This window comes from Taeniopygia guttata, chromosome 2 (assembly GCF_048771995.1).
Source record: "Taeniopygia guttata chromosome 2, bTaeGut7.mat, whole genome shotgun sequence".
NCBI lineage: Eukaryota > Metazoa > Chordata > Aves > Passeriformes > Estrildidae > Taeniopygia > Taeniopygia guttata.
Window position 1 is genome coordinate 61,994,219 of NC_133026.1, and position 24,012 is coordinate 62,018,230.

General features: G+C 35.7%; 1 protein-coding gene across 1 annotated transcript in view; it reads left to right on the forward strand.

The window, feature by feature from the left end:
- Positions 1 to 24,012, forward strand: part of EXOC2 (exocyst complex component 2) — a 127,351-nt gene that overhangs the window by 12,724 nt on the left and 90,615 nt on the right. Inside the window, exons 2-6 of the mRNA XM_030265431.4 lie at positions 1,044 to 1,199; positions 5,865 to 6,041; positions 7,463 to 7,589; positions 17,478 to 17,591; positions 21,862 to 21,986. Of these exons, the coding sequence (XP_030121291.4) occupies positions 1,082 to 1,199; positions 5,865 to 6,041; positions 7,463 to 7,589; positions 17,478 to 17,591; positions 21,862 to 21,986 (661 nt within the window). The 5' untranslated portion in view covers positions 1,044 to 1,081. The remainder of the gene's footprint in view (positions 1 to 1,043; positions 1,200 to 5,864; positions 6,042 to 7,462; positions 7,590 to 17,477; positions 17,592 to 21,861; positions 21,987 to 24,012) is intronic.

Sequence of the window (24,012 nt, forward strand, 5' to 3'; positions counted from 1 at the left end):
GATAATTTGCAAATAAAAGTAGAAAATACATTTTGATTCAAAAAACAATAGCTAAGAGGAGCCTTATGAAGCTTGGCTTATATTCCACATATTTTTTACCAACCTGAACTTCCAGAATTGTTTACACTAAAGTGTTGTGTGTGTGTGTGACTGAGGTTTTGGAATGGTGATGGTATTTAATAAGAGATGTAGTTCGGGTTATACTGAACATACGTATATTCTCAGCTTCTTGTAGGTGTTTATAGCTGCAGAGCTACACAAAGGAAACTGCTAATAAAAAATAGGCATAGTAAATCAGTTGCATAGTAAACTAAATGTAGAACACATTACATGGGTACCATATTTGTGTTTGAGGTACAGAGCTTATTAATGACAGAGCTAATTAAACTGGTCTGAGTTGAATCAATTTCAGGTGCAAATGAGCACTCTTCTGGAAATGCTTCTTCAGTAATTTTATGTACATTTTTGTTCATATGTTGGGGTGTTGTTTATTTTGTTGATGATGTCTGCTAGTGTAGTATTTGCAAGTCATGTTCTAATTTTCTCAGTGCATATTAGCATTGGTGCTTTATACAAATAAGTGCTGAGTGCTTCCTCACAGAGGACTGTCTATGTCAGTAGGTCTTATTTGATGGAGAAGTTGTCCAAATATGTAATTGTAGTCTACTACTTACCTCAGATTAACAGTTCTGAACTTTCTAAGGAGTACAATAATAATTTTCAAATAGAAGTTGTAATAGACTCATATGATTTCTGACATAAGTAATTTGAAATCTCTGTATGCATCTTCATTAAGAATTTAGAAGGTTTAATATTTTTCTGAATATACTTTTTCTTTCATAAAGCTATATTTAACTTTTTAAAAAGTGCAAAGAAGATATAATTTTTCTTTATTGTTTTATAACTGTTTCAAAAAAGACTTTTGAGTGGTGTTCCATATTTACATTTGTATTTCCCTACCATTTTAGAAGAACAGGTTGAAATTATTTTAATATTTTTTATATAATTAATGGGGTTTTAATTTATTATTTCTTGATGAACAGATAAAGGCAGCTCAGATTCCAGTAACTGAATAGTCATCATGTCTCGAGCACGGCAGCCCCCACTTGTAACTGGTATCTCTCCCAATGAAGGCATTGCATGGACAAAAGTAACAATTAGAGGAGAAAATTTGGGTACTGGACCTACAGACCTCCTAGGTAAGTTGAAAAAACACCCTTTTGGTACTGCAGAAGGTAACATTTTGAATATGACTAGAGATAAATTTTTTGCGTGATAGAATTTGTGTTGAATGTTATGAGGAATGCCCTTTACACAAATATGCACTTGAATCCATAAATTCAGAGATGCTACCCTATGTGTAACTAACCAGATTGACTGTACCTTTTTAGATGAACCCTTAATCTGACTCAGCATCCTGTGCTGAACATGAAAACGAAGAGTGAATGCTTTTTGCAGTGTACTAGAAGAGGGTAGACATAATGAGATGCTTCTTTGTTACGTTCTCAGGAGCTGAGAATTTTCTCATTGAAATTTTCATGTCAGAAGTGTTTTCAGTATATTCAGAAAGTCACTGGGGATTTTCTCCCAAATTTGCCCTAAACCAGGACATTGCTAAGCCTTGAATGAAAGTCAGTTGTTATATCTCTAGCAGTTGTAACAGATAAAGCAGGTCCAGTAATTTAGCTACACAATATCTGAAGAACCCTTTTCATTACTGTTTTGATTTTCTAAATGGTAATTTCATTAGAATCATCATAGCTTCTGTGCTGATGGAGGGGACAAGATCTTTTCACTGATTCTCCTGGTCACAGACCTTGTTCATTACTGCTCTGTTGCTTTTTTTTCAGGCTGAAATTTTTTAGCTTATTTAATTTTTCTGCATGTATGCTTGGCCTTTCTTCTTGCTCTTCAGTGAATCTCTTTTACTTTCACTACCAGTCATGTATGATACATCTTGGTTGTGTGCAGTGTTCAGGATGTGAATGCCCTGTGGCATAACACTGTACTTTCACTTTTGTTTTGTATTTCGGTCATAGAGTTCTGTTTTCTGTGTAACTCCTACTGAGAATCAAACTAATGTTTCTGTTGTTCTGCCTACTATAGTTCCATGATTAAATGCATGAAGTTTAGTAGTCAGTTTGAGCCTGATGTTTGTGAATTTAATCTCATCTTTGTGCAGTGAATTTCAGCCATTGTGTTACAATATCTACATTATAGTGCATCACTCAGTCTAATAAGTTCTGGCTTGCATTTTTCTGGGGTTTATGGTCTTCATGCTCTGAATAAATGAATATCATCAGCAAACTTTATAACCTCTTTATCTTGTAATTTATAAATGTACTGAACACAAGTGATTGTGGCATATACCATGTGGAAACTTTCCTCAGTCAAAACACATCATTTACTGTAACCCTGTTTCTATATTGCTGAGCTATTTTATCCATTAGAGGTTCATATCCTATAGCTGCTTCATTTTCTTAAGCCTTTCAAGAAAGATTTGTAAAGGATCCTGAAAATCCAAGTTAACTATAACTACTGGAATTTCCCTTATTTTTTTGTAAGTTATGCATATGTGTACTTCAGTAGTCAGGTTAGAGACAATTTGTCTAATTTGTTGTGGAATCACGACTCGTCTGAAGGCCATTGGAATTTTGTTTGACTTTGCTAGAAAAAATATTTTGCTTCATGGCTGTAAAACAGAGTTCACAAATTCCATTCATGGCCACCACAATGAGCTTTATGGCCAAGCATAAGCCACTACAGTTTTCTGCTCCACTTCAGTTTGCTGTCTCTCAAAAGGAGAAATTGTATTTTCCTGAGCTGCTAGGTGAGGTTGCGGTACACTGTAGAATTCATATTGAGAAATCCTCAAATAACTGATGATGTTAGGGGTGAGTACATTTCTGTGTGTTTGTGTGGATGCTGTACTTCAATAGCCTCATTAGTTCATTGGTATGATCCTCTTAGAAATGATCAATGCTGTTTTCTTGGAAGGAAGACATGTCCTGAGCTGTACCTCTGTATTAGAGCTGACCAGCTGCTAATATTTCTTCATATATTTCTTACAGAGTAATATTTGTAACACACAGCTGCCAATAATTTTATGCTTTGACGTAAAAATAAATAATGCATTGCCTTATTTTCTCCTTAGCTCAGTTGTCAGCTTTCTCCACTAAGTGACTAAGGCCCCAGATATGTAAAGTTTTCTTTTAATGGTTAAATTAGGCATGTAAATATTCCCTGTTACTTAAATGGAAATACTTGGAAAAGTGAGGCTTTGTAGGCATGAGAGTTTAAGTGAGTTTGAGTGAGGTCTTTATAAACTCTAAAAAGTTTGAGATGCATTAGTGTAAAATGAAAAGCAAGAAACTTTTTTTCTGTATATAACCACAGTATCACATACTAGAAGAACATTCTTTTGGTTTTATTTAAGAAAGCCTTCTAGTAATCTCTTTGTATCTTTGAAACCAAATGAACTTTTTGTTTGTAACTCTATGGTACAAAATGTCAAATCCAGGAGGTACCTGTAACATATGTGTTTTAAGGTTTAGCTTGTCTTTTAAGATATTTGTAGTTGTATTTTTTAGACATTGTAAAATTTTCCATATATGAACTTAACCAAAATCGGAAAGTCTCCATAAGAGTATTACTTATGCCTATTATTATGTGCCTAGAAAGGCACATAAAACTAGAAGCTGAGAATGATATTTTCGGAGATCTTTATACCATGCAACGGATTCAAGTTAAGTTTTGTTTAAAGGGAAGCTTCCTGTTTCTGGAGGAATAAATGTGGTAACTGTGCTATCAAAACTTCTCCCCCAACATGCCTTTATTTGTTTTAGAAATTGTGTTGTGCCATTACTGTTTCATGTGGTATATAGAATGTTGATAGAGACTTAACTTCCTTTTGCATTTTTAAGATACAGGCAAAGGCCATTTCCAGCCATTTCAAAAGTATTGGACCTTGTATCTTGATGTCTTGAGAGCTTTTGGAACCTCTGATGAGTAGACAATAAGTGATACAAAGATCTTCAAACAGTTACTATACCTTAGTTCCGGATTTTAAAGTATTGCTCAATTGAACCATAAATATAGAAAATACAGGCTGAAAACATCTTTATAAATTGTTTGGGCAAAGTATTTCAGTTAGTTGTAGTTCCTATCACAATCTTTTTTCCTTAAGAGAAGATGCTAGCATAAAACTGTAAGAGATGTAATAATATAGCAATATAAGTTTATATTATTGCATATATGTAATATGCATCCTTATATATGTTTTTTTTCTTTCGCCCATGAAACTAAAACCTGACCTGATTAAAATTTTATGAGTAAATAAGCAAACTTTTTTTAGTCTTTCTGTGTGTGTATCCCATTTCATCCCACTCCCTGCCTTTTATTCAGAAAGAATATTAAAGAAACAAATCTACTGTCCTTTCTCAAGTAAGATTAATTTCAGTTATAATAAGATTCAGTGCCTTTCCATATTTTAAATTTTTGGATTTCATTTTCAAGATAGTTTTTGGCAGGGAGTAATGCATTTTTATGTCTTGACAGCCATGAAAACTGCCAAATTTCTCTGCTGTGTCATGTCAGAGGCTTAAATTGTGAGAGAAAATAAGTGTGAAGCTTTGGTACTAAGCCACATGTGCTGACCCTTTTCTGTGTCTAAGTATTTTCTAAATTGGTCAGAGCTTTCTAGAAATTAAAAACAAAAGTCAAGCCAAGGGGAGGAACTGCTCTGCCTGACTAATTTATACTCCAGTACAGCCAACACACTAGTACAGCCTTATTCTTTTGGACATAAGACAAAATGTTTCTGGCTAAGGGTGTTATTTAAGAAGAACCTGATGAAGTTGTTCTTCAAATTGATACTAGAGCAGTTAGGATCTGGCCAGTTTTCCAGGACAACAGATCTCCGGCTACAAATATGGACATTATTCTTCTAGATCTGAGAAAACAATCCATATATTGCAGCACCCAGAGTCCTGGTCTGACCAGGGCCAATCAGTTTATGGTTGGTTTGATTAATCAGACCAATTGGATGTGAAATCTCAGGAAGCCTTGGACCTTACACTAAGGTGGACTTTGAATCTTAACTCAGGAGAGGTGTTCTTGAACACTGAAGCTTGTCAATCTCTTCCTATGAGAACAGACTTTCTTGTATTTCATAGTTTGTCATTATTATGAGAAAGTGTAGAAGAGGGAATAGATGAGCATTACATTATTATTCTTTCATATAACAACGGTAGTTTATTCATCAGATTCAATCTTGCATCTTAAATTTTTTACAGAAGAGGTTGGGATAGAGTATTTGTCAATTAATACTACTTCAGCCAAAACAGCCTTTTGTGTCCACTGAAGTACTGCTAAACAAATGAGGTTGAAGAAACATTGTTCATTGTAAATATTTTACAGAGAGTCTTTTTTTTTTTTTTTTCTATGCGAAGTCATATCAACTGAACTTGTGAAAAATTTGCTGTGTGCAGTTTTTAAGGAAAGTTTCACAGAAATGCAATACTGAACAGCAGTTCTCCAGTGTCTTGCAGACAGAAAATCTACTGTTCTATGTGAAGTAAAAGTCGCAGGAGCCCAAAAGTAATGGAAGAGTTTAAAATAAGTTTCAAACCACGCTGCTTGTGTCTTATGAATTGTCACTGGGAATAAAGACCTGAAGTCACCTAGGAAACATCTGAAAAATGTATTAGTGATTCCTTGACTGTGAATGACTGTAGGGGACTGGTGAAGGGTTATCAATTTATGTAAAACAGGTGAAGCATCATAAATGAATTTGCATTGCAGAATTTAAAAAGATACTTCCGTTCACAGCAGTGTATTTCTCTTTTTTTTTTTCTTTTTCCCAGGTTTAACAATCTGTGGGCACAACTGTCTCCTCACTGCAGAATGGATGTCTGCCAGTAAAATTGTGTGTCGAGTTGGACAGGCTAAAAATGACAAGGGAGACATTATTGTTACTACAAAGTCTGGTGGCAAAGGAACTTCAACTGTTTCCTTCAAACTGCTTAAACCTGAAAAAATAGGTATATTTCTTGTTCAAATCTATTTTCTTTGCTAAGAAAATATGTGACTGAATGTCAATTTGTATAAAATTTATGTTTGAAATGGATCCACCTCAGGACAATTTTCAGTTTAGAAAATGCAGAGTATATCAATAAGATATCCATATATATATAGCGAGAGATAGAAACTCAGGGTATAGGAAAAATTATGCCTTTCTCAATATCTGGTTAAAATCCTCAGTGATGAATGAAAACTAGCCCTTTATTTTCCTTTCTGGAATAGCTCAAAACTTCTGAAATTTTAGAAAACTTAATAACAGATCCAGTAATTACTCCTAAGTGTACTAGATAAAATCTGGACTAGCTCATGAGCTTTACACCTAAATCCTGAGCTGACAGCTAATCCTTTAAAGAAAGTTGAGTCCTCAGTGCCATTTCTTATTTGTAATTCAAACCATCCTGCAAGACAAAGTCTTAAGTCTTTCTCATGAGATGCTTGACCATTGAAATTATTTTGCCAAGCAGTCTAGGACCTCTGCTTAACCTAGAATCCAGTCTAAATACCCTGTGTATTGAAAATGTCTCTCTCAGAACCCCTCACTGATGAGCTGGATAGTTATCTTTCCTAACACAGGAGTTCCCACAAGAAATGTTTTAGGTTTTTATTCTCAGCCCTTCAGTTACAGTTAAATAACATGTGATTTCTCCCATGCTGCCTTCTTAATAATAGAAAGGTGAAATGTGTAAGTGCAAATGTTATACAGTGGAGCTTTTGGTGATGAGAGAGGAGAATTCATATTTGAAAATATGGAAAAGTTGGGGTATGGAGTAATTTCTGGTGTTGTATCTGATGAGTATGTTAAAGGAGGGCAAGGCCAAGGGTATGGCTGGCTCCATTTTCAGCTGAGATTCCAGGACATATTGTGCCTCACCTTTATTCAGTGTCTGTGCTAAGGCACTGGAAGCAAAGTTGGTTCTGTGTCCTTGAAGTCATTTATCTTGGCATGTGGCCAAAGTTCAGTTACCTTTTGGATAGCAAATGGGACAGAAAAGGAATCTTCATAAAATATGCAAATGAGAAGGCATTCAGTTGATTGCTCTTTTGAAAGTAGCAGATAACAAGGTTTGGACAGATACCAAAATACTTGCAGGAATGAAAATACTAATACTTTGTGGTCAGGAAAGAGCTTCTAATGTACGTGAAACTGTGCACTCTGCAAAAGGATAATGTTTGATGCCCAGCCATGAATACCTTTTCAGCAGCTATAATAAAATAATTTAGCATAATTGCATCCAGGTTGTTTTGCCATGTATCTTTCAATATATTACCCAGGCATGCATTTTATATTTATCAGGATTTTTCAAATTAATTCAGTATGTTAGAAGTTGATGGTGCTGGACTGCCCTTGTTGTTTTAAGGATCTGTGCCTTGTTTTCTCTAGGTATCTTGGATCAGTCTGCTGTCTGGGTGGATGAAATGAACTATTATGACATGCGCACTGACAGGAACAAAGGGATTCCCCCCTTGTCCTTACGTCCAGCTAATCCACTTGGTATTGAGATAGACAAGTGAGTACCAAATGCCTTTAATCCACTTTTTTAGTGGTTTTCTCTATATGTGTCTTCGTGAATTCCAGGAAAGTTTAATGGTTTGCAGGGAAGGGAAAGATTTAAAAACACATACATCTGTTAACTGCTAGTATTCTGTTTGGTACTCTGGAGTTGTTAGTGGGCATTGTATCCTGCTTCATAATCCTCTCTTTTGGATTATCACTTAGAACTGTAGATAATCTAAAAGGCTGATGTATTGAACCCCAGTGATGTTTAGATTTTGAGGACTGGTAAATAACCTAAGGCTGAAGATTTATACATTGCAGTTATGGAATATCTACTGTTGCGTTTGAGTTTCACGGGGCTTTTAAGGATATTAGATTGCTATCTGTTGCTAAAATTGCACTGTAAAATGTGATTTATTATGCCACATCAGCTAGTTTATTTTATTGAAATACTGTTTCCCAGCACACAGTCTTCTTTAGTTCTTAAGTATGGTGGAATTTATGACTTTTTTTGTCTGAAATAGTAACTTTATAGTGCATGATAAATGGAATTAGGGGTCTTTAAATGGGACACTCTTCAAACCTGCCCAACTCTTAGATATGGCACCAGGAATACTTGTCTCAATCAAGATGTCTGGTCTACCAAACAAAAGGCTATTTAAAATTGAACTATTACTAAAGTCTCATCTGCTGAATACCCTTGTTTGTGAGGGGGAGTGCATTAGAAAAAATCTGCAATGTCCATTGTTACCTTGTTCTGATAAGAAAGCTGCACTTCCCTAAAATCCATATGGGACTTCTGGCAGATCCATACCACTTTCCAGCCTCTGGCTGTGCATTTCTTTCTTAGATTGAATATATATTTTTCTTTCTTTTCAAAATACTAACACAATTTTTTGTAATAAACTGGAGATTTTATCTCTTGAAGTATTTTTTTTTTTAGCCTTTGGTGTAACTTCTGACAGGCAATTCTTTCATGTTCTTTAGTTTTCCAAACCCTGACAAAAATTGGGCCTTCATACTATGGACAGTATTCCAATGTGTTACTAGGAGACTTTCTGTCACTCTTCCACTGTCCCTCCCCTTTTTGTAAATGAAAAACCCCATAACAATCCTTTTTACCACTGTGCTGCACAGCAACTAGTAGTGAGTACTTTGTTAGCTGATTCTCAAGTTGCTACTTATAGTTAAGACATTGTCCATATGATAGATTAAGCATTAACATATAGAAACTTAAACTGCTTTAGTTTAGGATTTGCTTAATTTAGAGTTATCTATTTGAATGTTTGTTCAATAGAAAACCAGTCATGTTATATTTAAAATGTTTTTTCCTGAAAGCATTAGAAAATGTGTTACTGAAACCTGAAGTTTTATGTGAAAATAAATAAATCAGAAATATGTATCTACAGCTAGGAAATAATCTTTTGTAGAGGGAGGGAATTAGGACATTTTTGGGCAAGCATATCAAGCCTAGTTCATTGTTCTTGATCTCTCAGGTTCATTGCAGGAGAAGCAGGAAGATTATGGCAAGCACCAGTTTGAGAGACATATCATGGATCAGTAAAACAAGTAGTTGTGAGGAGGAATTGAGGGCTTATATTGTGCAGAGGGCAAAGAAAGGAAAAGCCTGGTCTGCTCTCGTGCTGTGGTTGACAGCACAGTTCTGACTATGGATGAACATTCTGGGTTTAATTAAAGAATATCTTCTCAATGGAAAATCTTCCATAATTTTCTTGATAAATTGGGGCAGTGTGAGGTTTATTTCTCTAAAATAAACTTTAATACCATATAGTTTGGCTAAACTCACATTTGCAAATATTTTACGTATGGATGGGTAAGTATTGAGAAGTTGTACAAGGTAGTGAAAAAAGGCAATTGTAAATTAAGAAAGAGAGTGAATAAGCAAAAAAATTAGCAATAACCATTACTAGATATGGGACTATTTGTCACTAGAAGTGATAAAAGTTGTTAGGATGCTTTAAAACAAAAGGCATCCTAATATGATCCCAATAATACTGTTGTGTATGCAAAAAGGATCTGCAACGTTATGGATCTCTCTTTTATTCATACCTTTGGTTTCTTGAAATGTTTTCTTTAAACATGTGCAAATTGGGATGTATTTGAATTTTGAAGCTGAAGCATTTGGTCCGACTTGTTGGGATTTACAGCCCTTGCAGCCTGATGCCTGAGAAGGAAGGAGAAGGAGTGCCTTGTGTTGATTGTGCAAATAGTGGTAAATAAAAGAAACATTAATTGAGAAGCTCAGGGAGAAAAGCAGTGAAAAGCAGATGTGATAAATGGGATAGGAATGAAATATATAGGAGCACACTCAACAGAAGGCAGAGGAAGGTGATTAGACTACAGACTACATGATAAAGAAGCCCTCCCTGTAGAAAGTGATTATCAGGCATGAGCAAATAATATGAAAAAGACAAGCTGCATCATGGGAATGATTTAGGTGTTTTTTGGAGGGATTTTGTTGGGTTTTTTGGTTTTGTTTTCGTTTTTTTTTTTTAATATGGGTTATGTTTGGCTTTAGAAGTTCCTTTTGTGGCTTTTTAAAACTTTTTTATAGTACTTTGTCCAATTAAAATCTGTTTTAAAATTAATTGTAGTTTTTGAACCATTCAAGTGGATGCTTTCAATGTGCTGCAAATGATACCTTGAAATAAGATAAAAAAGACCTTGTATGTAATGAAAAGAGCTCCAGTACAGCAGTTTGCTAAATTGTTAAGCTTGCATAGGGACAAAAAAAAGTTACTCAGGCAGTAGATAGAAGATTGGAGTTCAATTGAGAATGAATGAGATTTAGGTGAACAAAATGTTTGAACTGTGAATTAAGGGAAATAATGGTGGGTCTGACATTCTATTAATAATTAGAATATTGCCTATAGATGTATTGTAGGAGTAACATATGTATACTCAAAATATGCACTGGAATTGTCCTTTCATATTCAAATGTTGGGAGGATGCAAAAAAGGCAATGGTATATATATACAGTCATGCTCCTAGCTGTTCTTTTACATAATCAAGATATTTTAAATGTTACATGTACAGTCAAGATATTTTAACTCTATGTGTATACATAATATTCAGGCCATCATATTTCAGCATGCAGGTTTAGCAAGTAGTAAGTATACATAATTTCTGGCTGATAAGTTCTTTGCATTTTCCAGAAATTAATTGCAGTTCTTGTGTCACGTAACTAAGAATTTCACTTGCTAATAAAAAAAAATCAATTATATTGTAATGAAACTTGATTTTGCTGGTCCATATGTTTCGGTGGTGATGACCCTTGAAGTCACGAACGTATCTGCAGAAGAGTGTTTGCATACGTTTGTTCTCCTCCATTCCTAAAAACTGCTCATTCATCTTCTAAAACACAAAGTGGATCCAGTCAGATAAACATTTTTTGGCATTGATGTAACTTAGTACCTATTGTGTGTATGATGTGAGATACTCAATTCCCACCAGCAAATACGTATTTAAAATACTTAATCTTTCAATTCTGGTTTTTAATTTTTAGTACAGGCTAAAGACTGATACAAAGGTTTAATGTCCTATCACTATCTTTATTCCTGCTTTCAGTTCAGAGCAGGTTTGTGCCACCTTCCTCCCCAGGGAGTATTCCTGGCTGTGGTGTTATGTTATGCAGATGTAGCTAGGAACCCTTACAGAAACATTGAATAATAGAATAGAATCACATAATTGTTACAGTTGAATAAGATTTTCAAAGTCATTGAGTTTAACTTTTGACTGATCCCCTGACAAGAAGGGGATATCCCCATATCCTCAAGTGCCACGTTCAGCCATTACTTGAACAGCTCAAGGGGCAGTGATTCTACCATCTCCCCTGGGCAACCCATTCCAATGCCCGATGATCCTTTCAGTGAAGAAATTCTTCCTGATGTCCAAACTGAACCTCACCTGGTACAGCCTGAAGCTGTGTCCTTTTCTTCTGACACTGGTTGCTTGGGAGAAGAAGCCATCTCCCACCTGGCTACAGCCTCATTCCAGGCAGCTGTAGAGAGTGATAAGGTCATCCTTGAGCCTCCTTTTCTCCAGGCTAAACACCCCCAGATCCCTCAGCCACATCTCACAGAAGTTACTCTCTAGACCCTTCACCACCTCCATTGCCATTCTTTGGATGTGCTTCACCACCTCAATCTTCTTCTTGAGTCAAGGGTCCCAGAGCTGGGTACAACGAGGTATGGCCTCACCCTGGTCCTGCTGGCCACACAAGTGCTAATACAGGCCAGGATGCCCTTGGCCTTCTCACCCATGTGGGCACACACTTGACTCGTGTTAAGCTCCTGTCACCCAGCACCCCCAAGTTCTTTTCTGCCAGGCTGCTTTACAGCCACTCTGCTGCCAGCCTGTAGCTGCCTGGGGTTGTTGTAACACAAGCAAGGTTCAGCCTAGTTGAACCTCATACAGCTGGCTTCAGCCCATCAATCCAGCCTGTCCAGATCCCTCTGCAGAGTCTCCCTACCCTCCAGCAGATCGATACTCCTACCCAACCTGTTGTCATCTGCAAACTTATTTAGAGTACACTAGATCCCATTGTCCAGATAATTGATAAAGATACTGAACTGGACTGGCCCCAGTACTGACCCTTGGGGAATCCCAGTAGTGACCATCCAACTGCTGGAGGTAACTCCATTCACCATCTAGGCATGGCCATCTAGTTTTTAATCCAGCAAAGAGTACACCTGTCCATTCATTAGATTGCCAGCTTCTCCATGAGAAGTCTTAAATAGGTTACAGGAAGAAGAGCCAGTGTGCAGAGTAGTTGTCTCAGTGTGAGAAATGTGGAACTTGGTGTAAAAATTCTCACCTTAGCAGCAGTGTGGCAGTACTTCAATTGGTTTTAGCAGATTAGAGCTGTTAAAAAAGCAGGTTGGTAACACAAGATCATTCAGAATTTTGTATGGTTCTGGGAAAGATTATGTCTCATAGACACCGGTTAAATATGTTGATGGAGAATTTAGATCTGCGTGATGTTTGTAAATGAATTGCTTGTTCTGATGTACCACATACTCCCTCCTCCTGCATGACAAGTCCTTGTTTAACCAGGGGTTCCCTGACTCCTCTAACTACTCTGTCAGGCTAAGAAAATTCATTTTCTGCAAATCAGTATCATCAGTCAGACCTAGTGGTGGTTAGAAAATTTTTGAATAGTGTTTGTTGTTTTGCATGAAGCAGAGGTCACTCTGCTGGATCCATGTCGTACATGAAAGCAAAGGCTAACATGCTAAGTACATTCCACATACTTCTGTATCCACCCACTCAATACAGATGCTTCCCTCTTCCCACGCCAGCTTCCAAAACAGTTCATTTGGGAGAAGGAAACAGATGATCTTACGCTGCCATCTAATGGTAAACGTCAGCTTCCTACCACGAGATAGGAAAAGACTTTCTGAAGGCTGAGATGTTTATTTTTAAATAGCTTGTATGGAAATGCAATGAATTTCATCATTGAATGTGATGGGTGTGTGGAAACTTGATCACAGAGATGCGTGCAAAAAAAATCTGAATGCTGCAAAAGAGAGTTGCAGTATAGTCCTAGCTTTATGATATTAAAAAATAAAGTAGCACTTTCTGCTTGTTAGGTTGATGCATCAGATGCAGCTACCAGCCTATAATCTTGTAGTTGATTTCTCTTACCACATTCTGCCAGTTCTAAAATACAGTTGCCACTTTGTTTTCATATTTCTAATGAACCCAATGCTACTGTGAAGGAATTGCCAGAGTACACCCTTGCCTTGTTGCTATTGGAGGGACCTTTGTTAACGCCTTCTGATTTGTCGTGTTTAGTCTACACCAGTGTCCCTTACGCTGATCTTTTTGCATGCATTATTAACACAGTACAGCTGGTACAAAGCCAGCTTCAAGGAGTCTGGTACTAGACAGAGAGGGGAGTGTACAGCAGTTCTAGCCGAAGCTTATTTATGCTAGTTGCTATTCAGAATCTGTGTTTATTTAAACTTGTTCCTTTTGACCTTTTAGAAACTCCAGTGGAACTGAGCTTCAAGTTACCTTTTGGTGTCTGTATCTTGCTTTGGGATGCACCTTTAATCTGCAAATATTGTCATATATGCTGAACTTATTACTGTAAGACTCTGAAGTTCTGGAAGCAAAATAATTTTTACAGAAAAAATTACTTCTTGCTAAACTGAGTTCATTGTCAGGCTTTTTAAATTAGTATCTGTTGCATCCTGTTGCTCTTATTTGATTATGACTGCTAGGAGGCTGTGATTACCCATGGAGATTTCAAACTAATCTCTGGAGAATATATATGCTGTGTATGGACAAAAGTTCTGTAGTAGAATTTGTAAGAGCCCATGGATCCTGTACTGTTAAATTAGGTTTATTGCTATTAGTCTATACAGAACCTGAAGTTTGGAGCAGTGCAAGGAGGGACTTCTATTGATGGGCACTTGTGGTACAAGTGAATTGATGGTACTCCACCTGTTTTGAATCCAAAGTAAATGTGCATGACCTTTACATGGAAGCAAGGACCACTACATCTGATGTTGTATGACTCCATTCACTATACTCAACATGTGTTTGAGGGAAGTGAAAGTGTATAGTCGCTTGTAACCAAATGTATTTTTATTATACTTCTCATTAATATAACCACTATGTGAAATCTCAATTTCTTTTGTATTTCAAATTGTTGCTGAAGCACAAATAAGACTATTTTAAAATGTTAACTATAGGTCTAGTACCAGATCTAGCACTATTCTAGGTAAAATAGTGTGCCTAGCAGAAAGTACTAGTATACAAATCCAGTATGTGTATGTTTGCTGAAATAGTAAAGGTAGCATAATACTTAGAGTTGTCAAGGGTGGTAAGCTTCACTATTCTTTTTCTGAGGTTTTCTGGATTCGATTTGTGGTTCCCAGTTTCTTTCGCAGTGATTACTTTTAAATAATGATTAAGTATTCTTCATTAAGTGATTCTTGTATAATGAGCAAATCAGCAGAGAAATGATTTACAGATTAATTGCATGCCATCATGATCTAAGCTTTTGCTACTGGTTCATCTTCACCCTGTAATGTTGAAAAGAATAAACCAGAAATACTTTCTCAAATCACAAATGGGTTTGTTTATAAGTAAACGGTAAGCAAGTTTTCATGAGAAAAACTTCCAAAAACTGACTTATTTTATTTACTAATGGAAGTTAATGAAACAAACTTGTGTGTATGTGGAGTCAGTCTCTTTTTAGATGCATCTGGCCAGATGTTCTAGAAATACAGTTGCTTTCAGTTTGAGCATTTTAGTGTGCACTTCATTTGAAGACAGCTGTAGCAAGTCAGTATGTAGCAAGCTGTAGCATACCTGTTAGTGAGAAAACTACTGGTAAAATGTACAATAAAAATAAGGGTACTAAACCATACATATGTATGTATATAACAATATGTTAACATATTGTTAACATACCTCACACGTTCACATTCATGTTTCTAGTCTGCTGTGACTATGTCTAATATACGTCTGTAGAGATAAAAGCATTGTTAATTTATGGTTATACACAAGTACATCTTCTGGAAAAAAACTCCTAATAACTTTTCAAGGCACTCAAACATCAAACTGAAAAAAATTCCTTGATTTGTGTCCCTATGTCTGTAGACAAGATTCATTTGCAGCAATTGATTACAAGTCTATCTTGATCTTTATATATATATATATATTAAAAAATAGTTTCACTTTTTCCCCCTAGGAATTTTGTATAGCTCATGCATAAGCTTAAATTGTCATGTATATGCCTTATAAACCTGCAGTAATGAGTAGCACTTGGTAGTGATATATTTGAGTGTGTGCTTTTTGTGTTATATCTGTCTCTTTTCGCTTTTGGAAAACATACATGGAATTCTGAAAATATGAGCAAAATTCTGCTTCTATATTGATTGCATTCACTTAAATAGTACTTTCTCGGAATGTTCAAGTCTCTCCCAAAAACTCAAATTTGTTTTCTTGGTTTTGATTTTTAGCATTAGAAATGCAGCTGTCCACAAAGATGTCACCATGTGTGGATCTCATCTAAATGCTTTCTTGTGCAGTTGTACTATGTATCATAGGTGAAGTAGTATCCTTCAATTTATGTTCCTACTGGGCACTCCTGACTAACTTGAGGGTAAAATAAAGTATCTTAAATTGTCTTTAAACTAAGAATAAATTCAAATGTTCTTCTTACATCCATCAGCATTTTCTTCTTGCTGTCATTCATGAAATTTAAGGTCATTAAAAATCCTGAGTCTCACTTACTTACATCTTAAAGTTTTAATGTAACACCACTTTTTCATTGAACACAGGCAAATGTTGGGACCCTCATTTTTTCATGCTGCATTTGTTTCTCATGCTATTTTCACTGTATCTCTACTTTTCATATCTGTCATCACTTTTCCTTGCATCTCATTTGATTTTTTTATGTTTTTTAAAAAGTATTGTTTCATGCCCCTGCTGTAATCAGGTGCTAATGATGAAAGACTTCTGTACCATGTCATTATGTGCGTAGGTCCTTTGTACCTGCTTGTGTTAATGGCCATTTGGATATGAAAAGAAACTTCCAGGAAACAACTCCTCTCTATATAACTGTTCTTTTTAATGTGCCTGCCTTTAGATTTGTTTCACTTAATCTGCTGTTTGCTTTTTGTAATAAAAACAGCTTTAACTATCTTGAAACATGTTTAGATTACAGAAAAAAACCTAAAACTAACAAATCACTGCTTTTGTGTCCATTTAAATGGCTTCCCCTGTGTGTTAAATGTGATTCTTACAACTGACTCTGGATTGCTACTCCCACCCAAGTTTGCTCTCAAATGCAAAGTATGGCAGACTTTCATTTGGTTATGGTATACTTTGTACAGCAAAGCTCACCTAACTTGTGAGCATCAGGGAGGGACTTCATTGTCTTTTGAGCTGGATGTTGTGTTCCAAAAATGAAATAGAAAATTTTTGGAATAAATTAGAATATTTCAATTGAAAGGGACATAAGTCCATCTAGTCCAGCTGACTGACCCATTTAGGGCTGACCAAAAGTGAATTTGTTTGCTACAGTTAATCTCTGAAAATGGGATGTAGCTGGTGGTGAAGACAAGAGAAGGGATTGCACCTGGTGATATATTGAGTGCAGAGTGGAATGAATGTGGCCAACTGTTGAGTGTGTGTCCAGACTGAGGGATGAAGGTTGTCGTATTTTCAGCAAAAAGTGCTTTAAATATTTTTATTACACAGACTTAAAGTAAATGGAATACATTTTCTGGATGAGTTTCTTAGAAACTACTTATAGTTTTAAAAATGCTGTTGTAGAGAATATATTTTCGCAAGGAATTGGCCCACATGGTTTCTTCATGCATTTGTAAGACTGAATAAAAACTAACAGAACCTGCAGGCTGCCACTTGAGATAAGTCTGGTTTTCCTTTGTTTTGTGTATGGAGAACAGACAGATCAGTGGGTTCTGTTTTGCAAGAGAATTATTTTAACTTTTTCCAGTGTTTGTATTCTGTGTATCTCCCTTTCGTGTTTCTGTGACTTGTGGTACTCAGGAGTCAATAAACAATAATTGTGTGAGATCATTTACAAGCTGCCAAATTTCTGATGTCCTACCATTTTAAAGTTAAATAGAAACATTTTGTACAGACAGCATTTCTGTGTTATTTGTAATTATGAAATCAAAAATATAAAACTAGTTTTACTTAAAACAGATTTCATTTTCTCCCAGTCATGTTACATGTGTCTGTAATAGCAGATTTAATTTCAAGGTGAGTTACAAGTTTATGTTCCCATCTTATAGGGAAATGATTTGGTGTTTGTTGTTAGTTTGGGGTTTTTTGTGATTTTAATTGTAAACTGTTTACAGCTGTTTCACTGAAGAAATGAATTTTCATTTTTCAGGGGCAGATTTCCTCAAAAAGATTTAGAGTCGCTGTTTCCTGGGATGAGCGCTGATTTCACAAGTGAAAACTTTTCTGCTGCCTGGTACCTGATTGAGAATCATTCAACAACAAGGTTTGTTGCTGTCATATAAGTAATTGTTTTAGATGCAAGTCACTGATGGTATTTCATTATGCAGTAAATGTGTCAGTGGTGGTTTGCATTTACAGCAAATAGTCATAATTGTCTCTGGTGTTTCTGCTTGGCCTGAAACTTGAATCAATCAGTTTGATTAATCTGCTTCTGAGACAGACCATGTTTTTAACCAGACCTAATTTATGATGGGATTTTTTTTTTATCCCCAACCCCCAATATCAGATGGAAGCTGTCTTTCTTCAAATTTTAGGAATCAAGAAGTTAGCAGTCTTGAGTGGAAACTCCAGGTGTTAAGTCATGAACAAGGTATTATATATATATATATATAAGTGTATTTTATATATACATATATAAATACATTTTTTTGTGTAAAACTGAATTCCAAACCTTTTATCTGCTATGCCAAAAATGGAAGCCATTTTTAATAGAGAAGATGAGCTTCTTTTGTTGTTTTCAGCTACATACTCCAATTGGTATTTTAAAGGGAAATGCTACTTTACAAGTTGTTTAAGTTTTATTTCCTACTAGTAGAAAAAGGTGGGGGGGGTTGCTTCTTGGTTTTGTGGGTGGGAGGATATTTGGTTTTTGAAGCTTCAGAAATAACCATTACTCTGCTTGGGAAATACTTAAATTTCCTCTCAAAATAATGGTACTTTAAAACAGTTAGCAAGAGAACATGATAATAATACACATAGAGTGATAATAATACACATAGAGCATCTTTTGAAATCAAGTAACTAATAGGACTTATTTCAAAGTAATTCTGTCTGTCAGAATCACATAACTTCAAGAATCATCAAGTTTATTTAAAAACTTTAAGGGATAATAAAGTGATAAAGAGTAAATAGCTTTTGATGTAGGTTTTTGTAAAAAAAAATTCTCTACATTTGGCCCTTGGACTGTTTCCACTTTGTTGCTCATCCATGTGGGCACCAGTGACACCCAGAGAAATGTAGAACAGATCACAAGTGATGGCAGACTGGGGACAACAGTGAAAAATGTGGGAGCCTAGGTATTTCCTTTGATTTTTATATGAAAGGGAAAGCTTCAGGTAATAGGGATGCATCCTGTAGGTTCACAGATGGCTGTACCGCTGGTTTCAAAAGCAGTATTTTTTGCTTCTGTAGCTGGATCCACAACTAAAAAACAAAGACTGCTAGTGAGAAATGGAATTAATTTTAAAAAGTGGGATGGCAGAGTGGGAGCATCTTTTCCAGCAGGTTTGCACTTTGGTGTCAAAAACTTCAAATTCAGCATATCAGGGGATGGTGATAACAGCCTGCAGTTAAATTAAGGGACAGAGTGCTACATGTGGGTTCAGTGATGGCATTAAGAATGCTGCAGGTAATTACAAAACTAGCTGGAAGTGTCTTAAGCGCCTTTACACACTCATGGGCTGTCTGAGAAACAAGTAAGAGACAGAACTCTGTGTGAAATTAGACAAACATACTGCTGGAATAAAGTGGGATAGCTCATGTAGATAGTATTTTGGGATGGATAGCAAGAGGCTACCTGAAAAAGACACCCAGGAAAGAAGAAAGGAACTTGACCTTCATGTGAAGAACAGCTGGAATAAATGTATGGGTCCTGTGATGGAGGAGAATGGTTGAGATCTTTTTCAGGAGTCTGGAATGGGTGACATTGCAGTGGCATGAGGAAGTGAATAAAATCTTCCTTAAGCAACTTGGGGAAGTTTCCAGAGAGCAGACCATGGTCCTTGTACGAGACTTTAATGTCCTTCATATTTACAGGAGGGGCAGCAATCCCAGGAGGCTTGTGAGGAGTTCTGGGAATGACTTCTAACATAGCTGCAGTGTGGGCCATCAGGGGTGGTACTCTTCTGAGTCTGATTCTTGCAGGCGAGGCAGGGGATGTGATAACCAGTGGCAGCCGTGGCTGTAGCAATTGTGAAATAGTTGAACTCAAGACTCAAGGGGGTGTGGGGAAGGCAAGCAGGAGAGTACACATCTGGGGTTGGAAAGCAGTCTTACAGAAGATAATCCAGTGTTTGTCAAAGTTGACTGTCCAGTGAAAATTGTCTTCTGGGCAATTGTATCAGCAGCAATGTGTTAGGTAAGACATGGAGATAATTATTCTGCTTGGCATTGTTAAAGCTGCAGTTGAAGTACTTTGCCCACCTATGACCACTGCTATAAGAAAGATGTGAGAGCTGAGCCACAAGCTCAGGAGAGTATAAATATTGGTGGCTATACAGTTTGAATGAGTTAGATGCTTTTAGAAAAGAAAAAACATTTTTAACACTCTGTCTAGTATCAGCCTAAGTGTTTCATCCTTCTTGTTGAAAAAATTCTATCAATGTGTGTCTTTGCATGTTAACAGTTTCAAGTAATGATCTTCTCCATCCAATGCCATAAAAAGTGTTAATTTGTACTTTTAAATTAAATCTGGAGGTTTTTGTATATTAACTCAATTTATATTGATTTATAAAATCCAGATCTTAGTGTTGAAGGTCCAAGAGCAGTGTAAAACTCAACAGGAATAAATGCTCAAAGGGTAGGGTGAATCCAGTTATGTTTTGAATCTGACTGTAAATATCTCTCTAAATAAAGAAGCAGCAAAACTGTTTTGGTTGGTTTTCTTTTTTTCCCAGTTCAACATGTATAGTCTTAAAAATATTCTTGAATTGTATAAATATCATCCCATATAATTTTTGCTGTTTTTCTGGAAACACAGCAGGGGTTTAGTTCTTGTCCTCTACATAATCTTAGCTATTGGAAATGGTAAATGTGTGGTGCACTGACATTTTGGTTAGCTTATGTCTTTTTTTTCCTTGAAGGATATTATTTTTAAGAAATCAGTATAACATCCTTTTTACGAATTCTTTTAATCCTGGAAATATCCTGTTAAATAGAAATAAACTATTTTGACATGCTGTGAGATCATCAGGTAACATTAAACAGTGCTTAAAAGGAGAACTGTACAGATTTTCATTATTTTCAAAATGATGCTGGTAAGTTCTTCACATATGCCCAAGTGGACCAATCCAGGTAATGAGTAATGTTATTTCTGTCCAGCAGATGGAAACAGAAAATTAGGCAAAATTTTGTGACATCATCAGTATAAAAAGAAAAGTACTTTTAAGTGCATCAGTGTGCTTTGTCTCCCAGCAGGTGGTGATAGCCTTCTCATTGCCTGGGCTAAAATTTGGTTTGCTCTCGTAATGTATCTTTTTGTACCAGCTCTTTTAAAAATGGGTAGATTATTGATGGAATTGTCTTATGTCTTAGTTTTCAACTTCTTTGATCCCTCTTCTCACAGAGGTGTAGGGCAGTTTTTTGTTTCTTTTTTTTTTTTTTTTTTTTTCTACTAGGGAGATATCTTTGGCCAGAAGCTAGGAAGAAAGTTTTTAAGGATGATAATCATGTGCTATACTTGTATCTCTGAGCTTGTTCATGGTGGTGTTTTTATAGTTAATCAAGTAATATAACTACTGAGGTCATATTAATTATCATCAACCAAAAAAGAAAAAAACTATGTACAATTAATGAAGATTTATTCACAACATAAGACTTCTCAATTAATTGCAGGTGCTTGCAAAAAATAATGGTGTGAAATCAAATGTAAACTGGCAAAAATTAAGAAATATTAGGAAAATCAGATAAAAAAGAAAGCTACCATACCAACAACAATAATGAGTTGGCAATCAGTATTGCCCTGTGAAGTTTCTTTCAAAAACATTTCAGCAAATTAGTGTAAAAACCATACCTTCATAAAGCAGGCATCTGTTTAGCTTTTCTTTATTTTGCACTAATGTATTGTATTAAATTCTGAACTGTATGTCCAATCCAACATTGAATTAATTAATTAATTCAGAAGCAAAAGTGAGAAAGGATTGTGAGTAAAACAGCAGAGTTAAACAAATGCCATTATTAAAGAGACTTGTAATATCTCAGTTGTTAATCTATTGTGTACTAAGTGAAGTGAATTCCACTGTCACCTATTTAGTATAGTGCAGACTGTTAGAAGAAACATCTTGACCAGATTGTATTATGAAGAAATCTCTTGTGTCACAAGTGATAGGTGCCCTCTATTTAAGGTTGAAACTAAAATACTGAGATCTTTGGACTAAGAAAAAACTCTCATTATTGAAAAGCACACTCATTAGCAATTAATTTGCCCTTACTAGTTGTTCTGAAAGTACGTGGCTTTACTTTCCAAGTTTGTTCTGTTTATTTATTAGCTGACCTTATTGTTTAAATGTGTCTGAGGTTTTCTTGTTTGTTTTCAGTTTTGATCAGCTCAAAATGGCTGTTGTGAATTTGAAGAAACAAGCCAATAAGAAAAATGAAGGGAGTCTAGCTTATGTGAAAGGAGGTCTCAGCACATTTTTTGAAGCACAAGATGCTCTGTCAGGTAAAGATGCTTTGCACTTGCTAAGTACAGTATAAAAGAAAATACTTATGTGCATATATTTGAATACTAAAAATACTGTTTCTCTTCATGGACTGTACTAAAACTGTATAATGAGCCCAAAATCTGTGTTGTGTTGGTCACAAGCTAGAGCTGGCTACCTCATTGATGTGGTTTATTTGCAAAGGATGTTACCAACTGTATCTTACAGGGATTGAAGTCATTTGATCAAATTGCTTAGACCACAAATGCAAGAAAGAGAAGTGTTAAACTGGAGCTAACATTAAGATTACTTGCAAACTGTAGCAACAGCAAAAATGTTATGATTGATTTTATGTTGCTTTATTCCATTGTCAGACAGTAATATTTAAATGAATATCCAGACACTTGTTACAATAGGAAATCAGAGCCTTTCTGTTCTGCTTGCCGCTAGTGAGCTTATCATAGTTGCTATTTATATGTATGTATGTTACTGTACATAGACACACACAGACACACTCCTAAAGTATCAAATACCTCGTAGGTCAAACCTCATTGTGAGCTACTGTAGTCCTGTCTAGTGAGGCTCTGGTCACTAGAGCAGCAACAGTGCCCAGGAAACCACCCCAGTAGGTTTGTCATTTACCACTATACTGATTATCCTTCCTGGTAATTGACCCCTTTGGCCAAAATCTGATTAGGTTCAATAACAGAAGTACTAAGGATTTAGCAGAAAATCTGAAGAATATGGTGGTACTCATAGGAAAAGACTCTAAGAAGAACCATTACTTGGCATTGTTCCACCTTTTTAGGCTGAGTTTTCATTAAATGCTAAGAAAAATAGTAAGCTTTCCTTGTAAATTTTATATATTCAAAATACTGAAATCCTGTTTTTTTCATAAGTTGTCTTAAACATAATCCCAAATAAATATTGAAATGTGGCTTGTTTTTTCACAACCAAATCTGCTTTGCATATGGAATATCACATACTCTAAAAGACTGAAAGTTCTGTTTTCAAGAAGTTGCTACTATGGATAAGAAGTAGTGCTAACAATATTACCTTGTAAGATTATTTTTTGGATCAGCAAATACTAGTAGGATTTGAAGAAAGATAAGGCATACCATACATGTTGTGAGATTTTAGAAAAGCTGAGCACAACTGAGTAATTTTGTTTTGTTCCACCTCTTAGTAGCATTTTGTCTTTGGAGTCTAATTTTCTGGTAAATGAGGAGGTCAACAAACAAGTAGTAATATGAGAAATGTTAATAAAATAATAATAGGGAACGCAACCTCATTTATTTTATTAACTACTATAGTCGCAATTTTTAAAATATTATAAGCTGTATATTGTTTTGCATCTTTTACCTTTATCAGTGTTATTTTTACCTAAAATCAGGGTTTATCAATGCAGTCCTTCAGCTAACTTATGAACTTAAACTTGGGATGACTCAAGTGGTTCTCTATGTCACTTTTTGTCTGTAACCAAAATGGCTTGGCTTTCTCTTCCCCTCAATGATCTCCCTTTTGTGCTCAAAATACAGCTTATACAGTGAATTCAAGTTTCAGCTTATACAATGAATTCAAGTGTTATAATGGAAGAATGGCCTTCACGCTCTTGTACAAAAGAAAATTATAGACTTAAATCCTCACTCTTATAAATTCAAAACTGTAACACTGAAGTTCAAAGGCAGCAGAAATATAATACTTATTTTTAAAATTCTGAACCCAAATTCTTAATGAGGATGCAGTACAGGTCACAGCTGCCTTCTGAAGCATTTTAATACACATTTCTCTGTTGAAATGTCATCCTAAGTGCATGTGAATTTTTTTTTTCTTCTTTTCAGTCAATAAACCCACTCTTATTGCATATTAATTTCATTTGTGAATGCAGTATTTGCCTGTTCTTCCTCCTTATGCAGGATATTTTTGAGAGAGTATAACTGGAAAAATGGCATAACTTTTCAAAGACTTGAACTTGTGATAGGCACAATCATCTCTTAACTTGGATGTTGCTTCCAGTAGCAGGAAGAAAAGAATTGTTTCTTTGAT